This window comes from Emydura macquarii, unplaced genomic scaffold (genome assembly GCF_026122565.2).
Source record: "Emydura macquarii macquarii isolate MOO-44397 ecotype Brisbane River unplaced genomic scaffold, CSIRO-AGI_Emac_v2 contig_2897, whole genome shotgun sequence".
NCBI classification, from domain to species: Eukaryota; Metazoa; Chordata; order Testudines; family Chelidae; genus Emydura; species Emydura macquarii.
In genome coordinates, this window is record NW_027133034.1 from 27,531,114 (window position 1) to 27,550,666 (window position 19,553).

Genomic DNA, 19,553 nt, shown 5'->3' on the forward strand with positions numbered 1-19,553 from the left:
TATTGTGATTTCTGCAGCATAAAAGTATGTTACTTTTCTTAAATTATAGTCTGAATATCAAGCAATTTCTATTGCAATTATCAGTTCTTTATTGTTTCCTTTCTTCCGCTACCACCCACTATGTGAACAGTCTTTTCCCAGATGGTTTCTCCTGGTTGACAAGATCGATGAAAACCTATCTTCCCAGGAGAAGCTAACGTTCCTATTTATCATTTAACAAACAAAACTGATGCTGCATTTACCTTTCCATAGACTACTGCTATTTAAATGGACTGTTTTCCTCACCAAAGTCCTTAAAAATAAAATCAACCTTGATTATGATAATTTATTTGGTACATATAGTCACATTAGAACACTTTATGAATTCTCTTGTAAATACATTTCTGCTAACGGATTCAGATTTTCAGAAAAACATGATGCTTGTTTCTTGTAAAACCAGATGGAGTATTTTACCTGTGGTCCTCATTTGTGGCAATCAAGCTAGAAACATTCCGTAGTATTCCTCCTCCACTTTCAATGATGGCTAAAGTATTTGTTTGGCTTCGGTAAGTCAATGTGCCAACTAAAAAGGCAAGAGCACCATCCACAGCACATATATCAGCTTTATTCTCAGTGCAATGAGCTGACAAATTCCATAAGGCACTCAATACACTTTTTAAGGTGGATTCCTATGACAAGAGTAAAAATGACACTGAATTAGATCAGGGGTTTTCAACCTGTTGGTCATGAGCCCCTGGGAGATTCACAAACAGGTTTCAGAGAAGTTGCCATCATCCTCCCATTTTCTAACTCTAATGGTTGCAAAGATAAGCTTGAAAATGTGAACCAAGCATAAACTGATTCAGTGATGCCTGCCCGAATCTGCAGACAGCCTGAAACAACAGCTGTAAGAGGTGTGAACATCCTCACTGATCTCAATTAAGGCCTACGGATTACGTAATTCAGTAGCTATGGAAGTTGCCATTTTTCCAATTTGCTACAGAATTTGGAATTTTTGCCATGTAATTAATCATTTTACTACATTCAGGTGCCTGGTGTTTTGCTTTCCTGGAACTACCTCTATTTCTCCAGTTTTTCACTAAAAAGGGGAATTAAATGGATTACAGTGCGTACTTCCTGCACTGTGGCATTGAACCAGGGAGCAAGGCAGTTGCAACTACTCTTTTTTTACCCTTCCTTCTTCTATGGATCTGCTGATAGCATTTTAACTTTTCTGTTCAGATTCAGACCAAAATATGCACCAGAATGCTGGTCCTCTACCACAATGCTTCAAAAGAGTTGTCAGAGTAGCTGGCAAAAGATTCTGGGTATGCACATGATAATTAAAAGGCGAAAACACTGGCCATCTATCTTTACATCCGCTGAATTCTTCAAGCAAAAGCTTATGCATTCACAGAAATTGGAAGACTTATTAAATGGCAACACCATTAAAAAACCTTCTGCTGAGCATCTTACTTGGAGTCACTAAATAGTGAAAGCTGCCAAGTCTCATAAATAGGGAAGCACTGACTGTACTTTGTGTGGATCCGCTGGTGCCAGATAAGTCAAAACAATTCCCTTCTCTAATGATCTAGTCAGCCAATGAATTCATGATATTGCTGCAAATATTTGTGAACAGCCATTCTGAAATGTTTAAGAGACCCTCTACTTCTCAATACAACTGGAACAAACTACCAATGTGTCTTCTTCTGCCCAACTTTTAATATTTGTCCAGCGTGAATAGAAAGAATTCCTACATAAGGACTTCCTATTTTGCTGTCCAACTCAGTATATGATATAAGGGGAAAAAGATCTTAGAAGCCTTCCTACCCAGTTCTCACAACTGGGTGTAATTAGCTTTGCTTTTTTGTTATTTGCACTGAAGGTTTGTGAGATATGACCGGAAAATGTATGCTTGACTAGACTAATTACTAAAATCCTATCAATTGCACCACAAGCCATTTGGAAACTTTGTTTAATTAATCATGAAGATTTGATGGCAAAGAAGACTGCCAGAAGAAATGAAAATTTACTTCACGAGGTTGTAAAGGCTGTGAACTTTAATAAAGGTAAGCCCAACAATGCACACATTTCACTACTTTATGTGAGGAAATGAACTCTCAAGGTCAGCAGTCCTCTTCGGAAATATGGTTTGTTGACTTTCATGGTAGCAAAGTTTTTGATCACTTGTTTGAGCTCAGAGGAGAGACAAAGATTTCCCTTGATAAATAAGTTTCTGATCAGCATTAGCTAGCTCTGAATGATTCACTTCAACGGGGGAGATATGACATGGATTCTCAACCCTAGGAGTCAAAACTCCCAGCATATTCCTGAACAAATGTCAGGGGTCTGAACCACCCTGCCCTTCCCACATTGTGAAATGGGAGAGAGTCTTGATAAAGTCCTGGTATCCATACTCTAAAGTATACAGAGATGAATTTGTAGTTCAGAAAGAGAAGTAATCTAAAATTCAACAAACTAGCTTTCCCTCTATCTTTTAAATAGTTATGGTATTCCTGACAGAAAATTAACAATGATTTGTATATGACCAGTGATGTTTTTAACAAGACAATAGTTCCTTCTGGTGATGTAAAGTCTAAATTACAATTAATTTATAAATATACAGTATTTATGCCATACTTTAGTAGTAGTGGTAAAACACACACTGGTAGTCATTTTAAAGGAATAGCAAATTTTTTTTAGTTTTTCTTTCTTAACTCTCATCATATTTCTTAACTTAATATCATACTATTTTGGTGGAGATTGGCTGAAACTTTGTTGAAGCCAGTAGGCATGACAGCCAGATAAATGTAAGACGCAGCTAAGTTCCTTTTTGGAGTAAGAACAATAGGAGCCATCACCCAAAACACAAGCCACATACAAGGCCAGTCTGAGTTATATGTTTGGAGAGATTTTGCTGAGTATCATTTGATGGAGGTGTGTGTGTCTGAGCAGCAGTTCCCAAAAGCATCCAGAGAGCAGGCAGAGGGAAGCAGCCAAGTAGATAGCAAGAGAAGAACTGAAAACATGGTCCTGAGAGAAAGTGAAGAGAGGGAGCTTTTTGGGCAATGGTGCTAGCTTGAAAGAGACTTGGAAAAATGAGCAAAGGAACTACTTCCTGTTTGATTCTCACGGTGTTGGGGAAACAGGAATTTTTGTACATTTTTTGTAAATAATCAGGATTGGATCAAACTAGTACATCACTCCATCATCAATTTTTCCACCTGATGGAAACAACCCACAAGACCCCAAATATTGGATATACACTGGGGTCAAAAAGAATAACAATACTTTTTCTGTTGCATACAAAGGAACAGGAAACATTGATACAGTCCCTTAAATAGATATCACACAATAGTCCTTTAAAAACTTTACCTTTTTAACTTCCAAAGCACATTCCATCAATGCTTTCACACTTCCAACTTCACGCAAAGTCTTTTTACTGTTTACATCTGCTCGCCAGGACAAATTTCTCAAAACACTTGCAATAACCTGCAAAATGTAAAAGGAAAATAATGTATCTATGTATTTAATTCTTTACCAGACTACCATCCCTCCTTTAATAGCCTATGAATGCCAAGAACAGGTATGTAATCCATTAACAACAGCACTGTCTCCTACTACTGGACTAGGCTGTAACTTAAAGTTTGCTTTTATTTTCATGTCTGTTTACATGGGCTCCCATGCAAATACAAAGCTTCATAGGAAAGTGTATTTGTTTGGTCCGAGTTGTGTGTGCTTTTTTTTTTTTTTGGTGGTAAAAGAAAAAAGATTTATAGGGAAGATTTATATGATCTAGTGGTTGAGACATTAGACTGGGACTTCAGATCTTAGTTTTATACCCGCCTCTTCTATAGATTTCTTATGTAACCTCCAGAGATACACTTAAATACTCTTTTCTTCAGTTTCTCCATGTGTAAAAATAGGATAATATTTCTCTACGTCAAAGAGCTACAGTGTGACTAAATGTATTAATGTTTATACTACTCTTTGAGGTCTTCTGATGAAGATGCTAGAAGTGAAAAAATACTATTTTAATATAGCATTCTAAAACTATGAATAGGCATTCAATATTAGACCAATAATCCAACTAGTTCAGCATCCTATCTCTGAGAGCAGCTCGTATCAGATGCTTCAGAGAAACATACAAAAAACCCTATAGTGGACAATTATGGAACAACTAAACCTATCAATTAATATGTAGTTAAGCCCTGAAGCATGATAACATATATCTCTTATTATAGACAGGTTTAGTAGCTATGCCTGTTGTGATTGCCTGACTCTTCCCAATATAAGACTCTGTTTTCAGTTCTAACTTTCAAAAATCTGTTTGGTCTCAAATTTTGCATGCTGGGTGTCTGACTCAGGTGTATTTTTTTGGAAAATTTCAGCCAAAATGGTTCAGCTATTTCTGAGACTAAGGGTAGGGAAATAACATTTTTCAGTGTTAAAAAAATTCTGATGAACTTTCCTTTAAGGGAAAAAGTCTCTATGCTTTGGTGTAGGGAATTGACACTTGGCTGGGGGTGGCCTATGGCCTTTTTGCTGTCCCCAGGAAAATCCATTTGACTAAGTTTTAAGTCTTTGAAAAATCAGTTCACACATGCTCAGTAAAGACTTGTTAGAGTTTATCAGCTAAAATCTCTGAAATATTACATTCTCACTGAGCATGCTTGAACCTCTCACAGCTCCTAGTACTGACCAGGCAGCTCATGCACCATTCTCTAAGAATATGCTCCATCCTCTCACAGTTCCTATGTGCAACTGGACTGCTCATGAGCCATCCCCACAGAGCAACTAAGAATGATCCTTTGCAGGGATGCAAGAGCTGAGTAGGACTTGTGATGTAACTGCTCCATCCAGTTGCCAGGGGTTGCCTCTCTTGTGTTCTGAGTGCCTCCCTACCTGTGCCCAGGCAGTAAGAAGGAAAAGGAGGAAGCAGAAGGGTGCATGCGCAAAGTATCTCCTAACTTTTTTGTGCTTGATTGTGCTTGATTGTGCAACCTTAATGTTCCTTTAATGAAGTCATTGTATGTAATAAAATACATTAGATACCATTATACATTTAACTATGGATGTTCTTATTATTCATATAAATGTGTAATCCTTTTTTTAATCTTATGAAGCTCTTGGCCTCAGTAATATTTTATGGCAACAAGTAATTATGTACAGTTTTTAATTTGTTATTTTTCAGTTTCACTGACCGTCCCCTGGTTTTTGTATTAGGGTAAGCAGGAGTACATAATTTACCTTCTTTATATACCATTCATTATTTTATTATACCTCTCTCATGTCCTCTCATTTGTCTCCTCTCTACACTGAACAAACCACATCTTTTCATGTTCTCTTTCTACTGAAGTCTTTCTAGACTTCTAACCATTTTGTTCACCCATCTCTGGTCACCTTGTATTTCTGCATTTTTTCTCCCCTCCCATAGGCTGATGAAAGCTAAATTTAGTATATTAAGTGAGGGCATTTTAATAGTTTCAATATTATTTTCTATCCCATTCTTTATATCTCCTAAATTTTTGTTTGCTTTTTTAAACATTGCTGCACACTGAGAAGTCCCCACAATGGCATCTAGCAGTTCCCCTCTGTCCTGAATGGCTTCAATTAATTAAAAACCTAGAAATGTATGTATGAAGATTTGAAAATATTTCTTCCCATGTACATTCTCTTGCATTTTCCAATACATAATTTCATCATGCTGCTCATTCTTACTTTCGTTAGCTCCTTCTGAATCTCCTCTTCTCTAATCTTTACTAACCTAAGGCATTCTGTGTTATCAGCAAATACTGGTATCTCACTGGTCACCTGTCCTAAAATCAAATTATGGGACATCTAATTGTTACCCTTTGTGGTCTCTTAGCCACTTTCTCTTCTACAATTATTTAGTTTCTTTAATAGCTTGTAAGGAACTTTGTCAAAGGTTTCTTAAAAGTCTAAATCAATTCTATCTACCAGTGCTCCTTTATCTACTGTTTTGCTGGTACATTTGAAGAATTATAAAGAGAAATAGAATTTTCCCTTGTAAAAGCCATGATAATTTCTTCCTATCATATTTCATCTATTTTTAATTATCAAACAATTGTCATGGTATTGAGGTATGGCTTATTGGTCTAATGCCCAAGATCACTTGTAATGCTTTCTTTAAAAGATTTATTTAAAATATTTTAATTAACTGAATTTTTTTTTCCTTTACATGATACAAAACACTGGGCTAGTTACTTTGGTGCAGCATGGCCACTTTGTAACATATTGTAGTTTTGGCCACAGAGCCTGCAAATCTGATGCTGGGAGGATCAAACCAGTCCAGTGCAAGGGGGATTTCTTCTTTAGCATAGAGCAGGGGTGTCAAACATGCAGCCCAAGAACCTTTTTGATCCGGCCCACGTCCAGCCAGTTTTTTTGAGACATGCTGCTGCCCAAAGTGAGGGCACTGGCACTTAAAGAGATTTCTCTGCCTACGCATTGCCAGTTTAAGAGTCCGTGAAATGTGTGAAAGCGTCGATGCCGGACGCAGAGAAATCCCTTAAAGCGGCAATGCACTCAGTCCAGCAACACGGTCCCCCGCGAAGTCCCGCCGCCGAAAAGGGCTGATGCTGCGCCGCCATAAAGGGGAAGACGGCCCAAATTTTTCGGTGGAGGGTATTGCATGGCTCCTGTGAAGTGCAGTTTATGAGAATTTGGCCTGTCATCATCAGCAAGTCTGACACCCTTGGCATAGAGGCTTCTATACAGTCATTCATTTGCTGTTGGCATAAGGGAAGTCTAAGAGGACAGGAGGCATAGCCATGATGCCCCCTATATTGCACTGATCCCCAGCTGCAATTTCAGCTTGGCGCCATTAGCAGCCAGCTAAATTAGACAAGCACTTAGGCAGCTCTAACTTATCGCAGGAAAGCAGACTTCTGTTCAATGGCCCCAAGATCAGAAGCATAAAGATGACCTATATACCACTTGTACTGCATGCATTTGGGCCAGAAACCAGAATTTAGCCCATGATTATTAGGCTTTTATATGGTAATAAAGATGCACACAGCACTTTATAGAACCACAGAAGACAGACACAATCCCTGCACCAAGGAGCTTAACAGACAAGACACAACTTAACAAAACAAAGGACAGCAACTGAGGATAGAGAGAGAAGTGTTTTTGAAGAGAAAGAGAGAGGGCTTTTGGTGGATAGGGCATGGAAAACCTTTATGAAATCAAATGAGGAAATGAACAGACCATTAAGAATGATTAAGAAGAAATGTAAAAAGCAAGAATAGAAGGAAATCAAAGCAGAGATGAAGAGTTCAATATGATGGTTTGTAAGATACAGCAGGTCACAGTGAAAGGATCCATGGCGGGGCAACTTTTCCTTCTCAATGAAAAATTACCTGCTGCAAGTCTTCACTTTCAGATTTTAATTGGGCTACAAGCGCTCTCATGCAGCCCTTCATAGAACACAATGTAGCCTGTTATTTAAAAAAAAAAAAAAAAGAGAGAGAGAGATTATTAAATGAAAGATTAGGCAGTTTGATGATGCAGTGTCTTAACATATTAAACTATTCACCTGTGGAGATCTGGGTTCCAAAACAGTTTAATTATCTCAGTCTTCCAGTAGTAGACATTTGATCCACATCATAAAGTATTAAAAAGTTTTTAAAAGCACTACTCTGTCAGTCTCTATTCTGGGGAGATCTGTGAATGGTATAGCTGTCCTAATGTATAGCTGTCCTAATCAGGGATTCAAGTTCTCTCTGATAATAGGTCTGGGATGAGATCTGGAAGAGTATTAGTCCTGAAGATGTTCAGAGAAGGTCATCCAAAAATACTGGATATTAGCTAAAAATTTTGTAACTTGCATCAGAAATGAATCGAGTGTTCCAAGAAGCAGGAGAACAATAAACATTTCTTAAAACAGAAACAAGAATAAAAGTAATAGTATACCTTGCACAGGAAAACAATACAATCTAAATACTAAAATAATTTAGATGGTTTGATATAGACATGGAAATCCTATACTTACAGGATAGTCAAGAATGATATACACAGGGATTAATAATTGAATTACATCCCACCTCCAGCTTTCCTTTTCTTCCTATCCTCCTGAGTCTTTCCCCCGGAAAACATTTAGCGCCCTCCCCCCGTCCCTATGGGAAAAGGTAATGATTTATAACAATATAAGGTCAATATACAATATGTTGCTTAATATTGTTAATTCTGTAATAAGATACGTATCTATACATGCCAAGAGAATGCGATTATAATGTCTTATTATAAATGACCCAAATATTAATAAATAAAATCTTCCTCCTCTCCACAAACAAAAAATACAATTCAGTTCAGAACTTCACTATTCCTTGGCTGGACAACTCTTGCATTACCACACTCAGCATTTGGGTCTATGCTGTATGTTCAACAACACTGAATTTACTGATCACATGATTTTAATAGCCAGCATTTCATAAACCACTTCACTTGTGTTAGGGATTAATGCTTTATTCTATTTGAAAGCCAGGATTGGAAGCTTTCAGATTACATAAAGCATTTCTTTACAGTTCTAGCCATTCTTGAAATAGCTCCCACTAGCAACATGTCTAATTTGAAGCAACAAGAAAAAAGCAAGATGGTTATCAAAATGAAATGATTTTAAAGTCCAGTATAACTTCTCACAAAATTCTGATGCTAGAAATTAATAAGGGTTGGTATCATTTGAAAGTGAGTCACAGAATTCCAAATTTTCCTTTTCTTTATTTATTTGAATTAGCACTCACTATGTTCTACACACTTTTCAAACATTTAAGAAGGATGGTCCATTCTTCAAGAAGCTCATAATTTAAGATTTTACTCAGCACACAGCTTTCATGGTATTTACCTATAAATAATGTAATGTAAGATTTAAATGAAAGCCAAGATCATGCTGATCATTAATATCACTATGAAATGTATGTACGAAGACTATGTAAAAAGTTATCTATGCATAATGTAAGTAGGTTCCTAAAGTCTGAATCAAGGCAGGATTGACAAACAGGTTTCTTCCAGACAAAGAATGTATATTAATTCATCTACCTCTGTTCATATGTAAATTAACCATAGCAAGCCTACACAATGGAAGCCCTGTTCACCTATGAAGTCAACATGAAGTCAGCAAAGCAACGAATAAACCTGGGTGTGGGGGTTCAACCTATCTCTGGGGACCAACACTGGATTTTGGGGGATACAAAGAGAAGGCAAAAGGACACTTCTTTAGTCTGTACCTGATGAAGTAATTGGGTAGTGTGATTACATTCATGAAAATGGGGTCCCAAACTGCCCTGGTTAGAAGCACTGTGAAGGACATTTAGGGGAGAATAAACTGCTTTTAGACAGAAGGTTAGCCTGTTAAAGTTAAGTTTAGTCTCTAGAAAGTATGTATTAATTTTGTTTTATTTGTAACCTTTTTTTTCCATTGTTATCCTTACTATCTCTTAAGTCTTAACCTTTGATAACAAACATGATTATTTCACTATAAATATATCTCAATGCTGAGATGTTATTTAGGAGCTAATCCTCAGGTGAATCAAACAGGCTGGTGTGTGCACTGTCCCCTGGTGGATAGAAAACCTGGTATTTCAGTGAGTAGCCAGTGACGGGGGCTGGATATCACAGGGGAACTCATCAAAGGGGCTGTGGCGCACCTATTGTTAACCTACAATGCAAAGTAAGGGCTGGCATTGCCCAGAGGAGATTGTTTGGATGGCTATCAGACTGGAGGTGTTAGAGCTGATTCTCAGTTAAGCACCAGCAAATCTCTCTCTTGATGGAGGTAGAGCTAGAAAGGCGATCTCAGGTCTGGGCACCCCGGGAAGCGTCATAGCGGTGTAGCTTCAATTAGATTTAGTTGCCTCAGTCCCATTGCCAATCAGAGGAAATGGTGGCCATTTTATGTAAGGAAAAACTATTAATATACTGGAAAAGAGAAAATACTTTGCTTAATTACTGCCTAATTTCCTTAAATGTACACACAAAGATAGTTATAATGAATTTTTACTATATGAAAAGCGTGAAGGATAAAAAATAGCCATTTGTTAGCAAAAGGGTTACAAAAAAGGATTAGGCTGAAAATTTTATAAAGTTACCTTTTCTTAATTTTAACTCAGTTACAGCCACTATTCTCAACCTATTTACCATTGTGGGCCGCATCCAATACTACCTGTATGGCCCTGAGGATGTCACATAGGCTGCAGCTGTGTGCTGATTAGGCTGCAGGTTGAGAACCATTGCATTACAGATTTAATTGCAAATCAACAGAAAATTCAATCTTTATTGATAGATTATGTGCTGCAAACTTGGGGAAGATGTACCATATTGTTTATATAAAAATAAAATAAAGAGGATTAATCTCTACTTGAGTGACAAACTGAACTCAACCTCATTTAATAAGAGGCATTATTATGCTTATAACGTAACTTACAGTCTTTGGTGTTGCACATTAGGAGTAAAGTATCATGACAGAGTTGTTTGGAAAATTCTGCACTTTGCCCAGCTCCAGTATGCTACCCCTAGAGATTCACCCTCTCACTCTCCTAAGAACTAAAATTTAAACTCAACTCTGAAATAAAAATATTACAAAATTAAAACTAGATGCAAAACTAATTTAAAAAACCTACCTTGTTTGCTACATCTCCAAAAGTCAAATTTGTCAAAGCCATTCCAGCATATCGTCTTAACGTAACACTGTAGTGGTCATTTGTAAGCCCATACATTTCACAATCCACTTGTAACAGTTCTGCAATGGCCTGCAAACCCCCTACATAAAGAATATAATTGAAGCTAATGTTAGGAATACAGCACTTTTGTCTTCCTTCTCTAAAGTGGAGAGACACTTTAATAATAATACACTTAATAATAGTAGCAGGATAATTAAAACACATTAATACCACATGCACAATGATGTCAATTTCTGAGACATGATCTCAATTAAGAACATATTTTAGGCAGCGATGGATAGATCACCTACTGCTCAGGTTGCCAAATGCTTTCCATTATATACGGTTTTCAGTTCATCATAACTTTGCCAAATATTAACTATTCAGGCTGAAATTACCATGCCATGTGTCAGCCTCCGATTAAATGTGTTTGGAAAGTTTCAGATAAAAGGGTTCAGCATTTGAGAATGATGATAGGGAAAAATACACCATTTTGCGCATATTAAAAATTTCTTACAACCATTTCATTAAGAAGCACTCATATCTGCATGCTCAAATTGGTCAGGGTGGCCTGTCACTCTGGTATGAATTACATGCTTTTTGCTATCCTCATGAAAATCAATGCACATTTGGCAAATATGGAAATTTCTCAAAAACTTGCAATTTGAGTAGTTTATTATGTGCAGGCAGCTAAATTCTCTCAAGAGTCCATCCGAGCATGCTCTGTCCCCACAGAGCGCCTATCTGCCAACTAGGCTGAGCACATGCCACCCTCACAGTGTGACTGAGCAAACTCCATCCCAGGGATGCAAGATCTGAGCAGGACTTGTGATGCAAGTTGCCAGGGGCTGCCTCTTGTGCCCAGGCAGTGAGAAGGAAAAGGGGGATGCACCAAGACTAGAATCCAGAGGAGCAAAGAGCTGGAGGGAGGTTGGGCAAGAGGGGCAGGAACAAAGGGGAACAGGAGGAAGTGGAGCAAAGGAGGACAAACAGGAGCCATTAAGGTTGAAAGGAACAAGGGCCAGAAGTTGTGCAGAAAAGTCTATAACCACTTGAGAATGCTCTCCTCCAAAACCTATAATTGAACTCAGGATTCATCACCCTTTGCTGTTAGCAAATAGCTGCACAACTCACTGAAAAAATCCCCCTCTAGTGGCTGATTCACAAAGAGGATAATAGTCTACTACTGTTACTCCTTCAGTTCAACTGGCAAGGGTCTGTGCTGTGGATCTAGAGGTTCCAGCCCTGCTGGTGACCTATGTGCAGGGGTCAATATGTTCGATATGATGGGTCTTCTCTTTCTCTGGTATGTTTTTTTTTTTAAATCTAGGAAATTACACATTAAATTACATTAAAAGAAAGTTAAACTTTACATCACATTTTCTCACAGGCTCCCTGCCTCATTATGTGCACAAGATGAACCATGCTCTAGAAATCAATCAGGGTTGTGTAGTGAAGGAGGCTATTATCTGCAAGGCCCTTGCCTCATGTGTTGCAGAAGCTGGAAGGTGTATAGTGAATGAGGCAGAGGACTGCAAGAAGAGAAAAGATGGTCTCATAATTAAAGCAGTTGAATGCCACCCTGGAAAACTGAATTCTATCCCTGCCTCTGTCACAGAGTTCCCATGTGATGCTGGGTAAGTCATTGAAACCAAATTTGTAAAGGTGAGCACTAATTATGTTTCTCATTTTCTGGAAGACCAAATTAAGATATCAGTGGCCAGATTTGCAGAATTGTTGAGCAATGACTGATCAATCTGAACTGGTGACAGAGAAACCTACTGGATTTCTATTAAGTGTACAAGAAAGGAAAGTTAAAACTTCTATCAAACTTCATAACATTTGCATAGAGAAAAACATTTCATCTTACCAAGCTCATTCATTGCATGCCTATGTTCTTCATCAAATGAAAGTTTCATCAGAACACACACTGCAGGACAGATCTGATGTTCAACTGGAGCTGGCCCTGTCCCCCAAAAAAGGCAACAATTAATATTGACTTGGTCTATTAAAAGGGCATTGTCAAAATAATAAGCCTTACCAAGAGAGTCAAAATTTGAGGTACATTTTTAGATAATTTTTTCAGGATTTGGATCACTGAGAAAATGCAAGAAAAGGCAAAAGTGACTGAGCCTTCTAATAAAAACAATTGGCATATCCACAGACGTACAAGAGGAGACAAATTTTAATGCCAGTGAATTAACTTCCTTATTATCATGACAATGGGTTTGGAGTGTAGAGAGTGGGATAGTTTAGGTTTTCTGGTTATGTTTAATAATGCAATATCAAAAGTAAAACTGTCACGTTCCTTCCTTCTGAAGGGTAATTAGCATTTTAATCTCACACTAAGAAGCATTTGTAGTTCACAACTTTTTTGTACCAGGTTTTGTCTAGACCACAGATCATGTTAGGATATCATCATTGGCTCGGTCTCTGCAGTCTGATCCCTGCACTGGGATCAGATGGCACCCTGCACCCATGCCAACTCCCGCTGATTTCAATGGTGTTCCATGTGGGCACGAAGATCCATCCCAGTAGAACATATTGAAGGATCAGGGCCTGTTTTTGTCATTTCCCCTTAAATCAGAATACAGCTAGGGAGCTAAAGGGTTACATACATTTTCAAATCTATCTGAAAAAAACTTCATTTTACATTGACAAAGGTGTGATAGTTTGATATTTGTTTGATGTTTCTGACATACAGTGTTTTTAATAGTTGTTTGCATTATACTGAATAGACTGGAAAAAGATGGCTCTTTTTGAGCCTACATTAACCGTCCCAAGCAACCAAAACGAGATGTGTATCTCATGAGGATATTCCAGTAGGAAAAAGGTAGGTTTTTTTAAAAAAACTCAAACACTTTTGTGCATTCAGTGCTTAGAAAATACATTAAAACAAGACAAAATAGCAGTGAGCATGAATTTTGAATACATATCTGTATAGATTATACAAAAAAATTACTAGAATTATACCTTTTATGAGGTATAAATGCTTCCACAGAGCATTTATAGATAGTATGTATTACAGATATGACATCCTGTTTTCAGGCATTACTTGAACTTTTGTTTAAAAAATTTCATACAAAAAAGATTCTTAAATCAGCTTAAAATGGAACTCATTGTTTAATATATTTTTAGCCATTTTTAAAGCATTATGACAGACATACTTGGATTCTTGTCTTGGTCCATGCCCTGTTCATGTGCCTCCTGCCATTCCCAACATGTTTCACAGTAAGCTCGGATCTGTTCCAAAAGATGGAGTACACGGATTTCCCGTCTGCCTCGCTTATCATCAGGCTGTGAGTGAATGATGTTATGCAATGCTGCACTGGCTCTGGCACGGGCCTCTTTACTGCCCCGGGAGTTTCCTAACAACACAGAGTCTTTATCGTTGCCATGTAAAAGCTGGATGAGGAGAGGAAGACATCCAGACTGACGCATGGCTATGCAGCTGTCTTGGGAGCTAGACATAGCTAGCAAAGTTCGTGACATGTCATCCTTATCATGAGTACCAAGCATTGACAACAAAGAATACACCATTTCCACCTGTAGGCCAAATGATTTTAAAAACACAGTTACATTTTCTAAAAAAAGATAATTCCTATTGAAATGAAGTGATGGATGGTATATAAAAGTAGGGAAGAAAATTTCTTCCTCCTCTCCGCCCCCCAGTTGTACAAGAATCAGTATCATTAAAAAAATAACTGCATAATTATTACTGGTTCTTTGCTCTTTATAACATTAATTATAATGAACCCCCTTGGTAGTAATGTGAATGAAATAACAGTGATATCTGATCTGTATTTTTATTCATCTAGACGTCTAATGAGCAGTTCTGAATTTTCATTGTACTAAAGGATTAAAACAACAGCATATAAATGAAAATGTGCTACCCAATAATGTTTTAGTCTGAGTAAGCTAGGATATGTCTACTATGAATTCTCTCTCCCACACAAACAGATATTCATCTACATGAATAATACTTTCATTTAAAGGCTGTTCTCCAATGACAAATAATTTGCTAGAGTGTAAGTTAAATATGATTATAGATTCATAGTTTCTAAGGCCAGAAGAGTCCACTGTGATCATTCAGTCTGACCTCCTGTACAGCACAAGCCATAGAACTGTCTCAAACTAACTCCTAGGGTATATCTTTTAGAAAAACCTCCAATCTTGATTCAAAAATTGTCAGTGATGGAAATTCCAATATGACCTTTGGTAAATGATACCAATGATTAATTACTCTCACTTAAAATTTATGCCTTATTTCTAGTCTGAAAATATCTAGCTTTAACTTCCAGCCATTGGATTGTGTTATACCTTTCTCTGCTACACTGAAGAGCCCATTATTAAATATCTGTTTTCCATTTATGTACTTATAGACTGTGATCACGTCACCTCTTAACCCTCTTCTTTGTTAAGCTAGATAGACTGAGCACCTTCAGTCTACCAAGGCAACACATGTTTTCTAATCCTTTCATCATTCTCGTGGCTCTTTTCTGAACCCTCTCCAAATTATCAAAACCCTTCTTGAATTGTGGGCATCAGAACTGGACAAGATATTCCAGCAGCAGTCACAACAGTGCCAAATACAGAGGTAAAATAATCTTTCTACTCCTACTTGAGATTCCCTTGTTTACACATCCCAAGATCATATTTCCTTTTTTGGCCATATTGTCACACAGAGTTAATGTTCAACATGACCCCCAATCTTTTTCAGAGTCACTGCTTCCCAGGATAGAGTCCCCCATCCTTTAAGTATGGCCTATATTTTTTGTTCTCTGATGTATACATTTACATTTAGCCATATTAGAACACACATTGTTTGCTTGTTCCCAGTTTACCAAGCAATTTTGATTGTTCTGAATCAGTGATCTGTCCTCTTCATTATTTACCACTCCCTCCATTTTTTGTGTCCTCTGCAAACTTTATCAGTGATGATTTTATGTTTTCAGGTCATTGATAAAGAAGTTAAATAGCATAGGGCCAAAAACCAACCTATCCAGGATCTCCCTGGAAACAGACTCGCTCAATGAAGATTCCCCATTTACATTTTGAGATTTATCAGTTAGCCCGTTTTCAACCTATGTAATGTGTGACAATATTAATTTCATATTGTTCTAGTTTTTTAATCAAAATCTTGTGTGGTACCAAATGAAATGCCTTACAGAAGTCTAAGTATATTATATCAACACTATTACCTTTATCAACCAAACTCGTAAACTCATAAAAAAAAAAGATATCAGGTTAATTTGACAGGAGCTATATTCCATAAACCTATGGTGATTTGCATTAATTACGTTATTAATTGAGTCCAATATCAGCTGCTCCATTAACTTAAGAGGGATCAATGTCAAGCTGACAGGCCTAACATTGCTGAGGTTGTCCTGTTTACCCTTTTTGAAAATTGACATGTTAGCCTGAAAAATAAGGTTTAGAGAGTCTCACTTCCTGGACTGGGAACAGTCATATATGTTATGGAGGTGGCAAACTTGTATTCACAAAAGAGAATGAAAGCTACCTGCTTAATGCATGCCTCTGGGCAGACACCTGAGGCAGCAGCCTTACAGCTTGTCTACACAGAGAAGCTAGTACACAGCAAGCTAGGGCATGAATTTACAGCACACTGGCTAGTTTGCATTAACTTATTTGGTACTTTATTGTGCAGTAATTGTCCACTCACTGAAGTAGCTAGTGTGCTGTAAATTCATATCCTAACTTGCTGTGCACTAACTTTCCTTGCAGAAAAGCCCTTATTGTCTACTTCAGAGCCTAGTTCCACTAGTGACAGCAGTCTAGAACAGTGGTTCTCAACCAGGGCACACATACCCCTGGGGGTACACAAAGATCTTCCGGGGGTACATCAACTCATCCAGATATTTGCTTTGTTTTACAACAGGCTACATAAAAAGCACTAGCGAAGTCAGTACAAACTAAAATTTCATATAGAAAATGACTTGTTTATACTGCTCTATACACTACCCACTGAAATGTAAGTACAATATTTATATTCCAATTAATTTATTTTATAATTATGTGATAACAGTGAGAAAGTAAGCAATTTTTCAGTAATAGGGTGCTGTGACACTTTTTATGTCTGATTTTGTAAGCAAGTAGTTTTTAAGTGAGGTGAAACTGGGAGTGCACAAGACAAATCAGACTCCTGAAAGGGGTACACTAGTCTGGAAGGGTTGAGAACCACTGGTCTAGAAGAAAAGAATATTTAGGTTTGTACAGTCTAGTGCCTGTAGACTGTAAGCTCTCATGGCCAGGGATCTGTTACTAGCACAGTTTACTTAGTGGACAGCATAATGTACAATAACTGCATACGATAAATCTCCCATCTCTAGATGATTTTAAAGAATCGACAACATAAAATTCAAGTATTGAGTATTCAAGTATTGAGACACTGGAGAGAAATAGTTTTGATGTCCAAAAATCCTACTGATGACATTGTGTTTCTTGAAGAAGGCTCAGACATTGAGTCTTCCTCATACATTGCTAAACTAATACTTTGCTTCCATATCAACAGGACTAAATTTCTACCTACATGAGAAAGGAAATTGAAGGATTCAAGCCTTCGCCTTCCCTCATCCCACCTTTAAAAAATTATTCTGTAACGATTGCACTTAAGATTTCTAATACCATTCTCCGTAAAGACTTAATTAAATGTTTGATATAATCAGTGTATCTTTGCTATCCTTTTGGTACACAAATTATGTGACTGATGGTAGTGTTATACATTTTTGCACTTATAAATAAAGAATATTTAATACAGAAAGTAGTTTTCTGCACAACACACAGTTCACAAAAAAGGAACTCCTGAAAATCTTTGCATTGATGGGTCCCAAGTACCTGCTACTAAGAACAAATGCATGCTGGAAATCTACTTTTGGCACAAAATGAGGTTCACTTGAACCTATCTTTCCATTTGAAAAATAGAAGTGAGATTAGGAAATTTTATTGCAATGCTAGACTCTCAGTTTTCTTTCATTTAAAACACCTCCTTAGTCAGATGAGACTTTCTTTCACTTACTGTAACTATGTTAGTAATACAATGTTGATCTAGCAGCGTCAGTGGCTCAGGTCAGATTTTAAAAAGTTTCTCAATAATTACATCTATTTCAAGAATTCAGTCTTGTATGAGCATTTCAAATACCAAAAAATTTGCTCTTTAAATTGGGTTAATACTCATCAATCATCTGGTTCATCTAACAATGTTTTAAGATGCTCCAACGATTTCTTGCAATCAAATTTTATTCATCATAAATAATTCTATCAATGGGAATTCATAATTTCTTCTAAAAATTAAAAGATTTTAATGCATATTTTTAAAAGCCTGAAAAAAACTATTTAAAAAAATTGAATTCTATGAAATTAGTATGTGTGGAAAGATCATTCACTGAATATAATAGTACTGGTAGAAAAAATGAAGTTATTGTATTAGTAAAAATGTAGCGTTAGCGACCTGTGGTTTGTAATCTTCGGTTACCTTGGTACCCAGATGACTTGTCAGTCTTCGAGGAACGGAATAGGTACTACTAGAGCTCATAACACTAGTTGTTTCATGGTCCATTCGAGCAGTTGAACCCTGCAAATTTAAAAAACAATTAGGTAGCATCCAAAAGTCTTTCACTAAAGAACCAACTGTTGACTATTTTAGTTTCAGCATTTGACCATTTAGTCATGTTTGCAATCATAAATTGTCACCCTATGTTTTAGCTAATATGTATCTGAAATATAGTCTGGAAGTTACTTAAATAAAATTCACAAAGATGGTTTATTATCCATTTAATTCTCTCACAAACCAGTTCTATATTCCTACAAAATTAATTCTAATTACTGTGAGCTTGAAAATAACTACTTGTAACAGGAGAAAGCAGAACTGAAATAAACAACAAAAAAATTGAATTACTATGTGTGAAGCAGATAAGAGCAAGACCAAGGGACAATAAACCAGACACTGCTTTTAGGCCATTTTATACAGAACAAGTAGGAATTCTGCATCAGTGATATTGCAGATCCACCTTTGCTTCCAGAAGAATTCCAGGAGACCCTGCTCCTCACAAGCGCACAATCGAAAAATAGCCACTTCAGAATACAACTGGTCATACAACAATTGACAAGGAAAGAGAATCTGTGGGTCAAAAAGGAACACTGCTAGACAGTGTCACTAACAAGGCAAATCTGTGGAGGATACAGTTCTGGTTTGTTGAGTAAAAAGAGGTTAAATGGTCCTTTTAAACGTTTTTCTTTTTTTACTGGAGGTCCTCTAGGAAAACATCTTGTGAATAGGTGACCCCTTTGACACAGTTGTCACCATTTCTTTTTTTGTCCCCTTTCTCTCTTTCCTATTTTTCTTTTTTCTCCTTCTTATTCTATTTTTTCTTTAATGTACCTTTTTTTCTTTTTTGGCTTTGTGTATAATTTTTTAAAAGTTCGTTTTTGTTTGCTTTTGATCTCTGGTAGCTGTCTTCTCATTCACTTAATGGAAGTTTACATGCTGTTTGAGGCATTTAAGAGGAGCTCTATTGAGGTGGGCTGCATGTTACTCATGACTGAGCTGAGTGCCACAGCAGCAGAGAATTTTAGCTGAGTTGCTGCATGGGGCTGCAGCTCTCTACTAGCTGAGCTTCTCCCACAGAAGCAACAATAGAGGGCAGGAGACTTTCAAGGAGCTGTCCATCCTTTGAACTGTAGCTCTGGGGACACATTACTAATGGGAGGTAGTGAGGGGATGATGTATCTAAAATCATGCAGCCTCTCCTGTCAATATTCAGACCAGAAGCACAAATTAAAAATTTCTTCCAAAAGTTAAAAGATTAAATTCTCTCATGCTTTTCTAGGCCTCTACAAAAGTTCAGAGGAACCTCCCCCACTAGTTTTAGAGCTCCT

At 37.2% G+C, this 19,553-nt stretch overlaps 1 protein-coding gene across 3 annotated transcripts in view; it reads right to left on the bottom strand.

Annotated features, from left to right (window-relative positions):
• Positions 1 to 19,553, bottom strand: part of APC (APC regulator of WNT signaling pathway) — a 148,942-nt gene that overhangs the window by 7,564 nt on the left and 121,825 nt on the right. For 2 of the 3 annotated variants that reach the window (XM_067569197.1, XM_067569199.1), the window contains 7 exons: positions 18,127 to 18,249; positions 13,826 to 14,204; positions 12,529 to 12,624; positions 10,620 to 10,759; positions 7,365 to 7,442; positions 3,355 to 3,471; positions 454 to 668 (listed from right to left, as the gene is read on the bottom strand). In XM_067569197.1, the coding sequence (XP_067425298.1) occupies positions 454 to 668; positions 3,355 to 3,471; positions 7,365 to 7,442; positions 10,620 to 10,759; positions 12,529 to 12,624; positions 13,826 to 14,204; positions 18,127 to 18,249 (1,148 nt within the window). The remainder of the gene's footprint in view (positions 1 to 453; positions 669 to 3,354; positions 3,472 to 7,364; positions 7,443 to 10,619; positions 10,760 to 12,528; positions 12,625 to 13,825; positions 14,205 to 18,126; positions 18,250 to 19,553) is intronic. The other variant, XM_067569198.1, reaches the window with a different exon arrangement.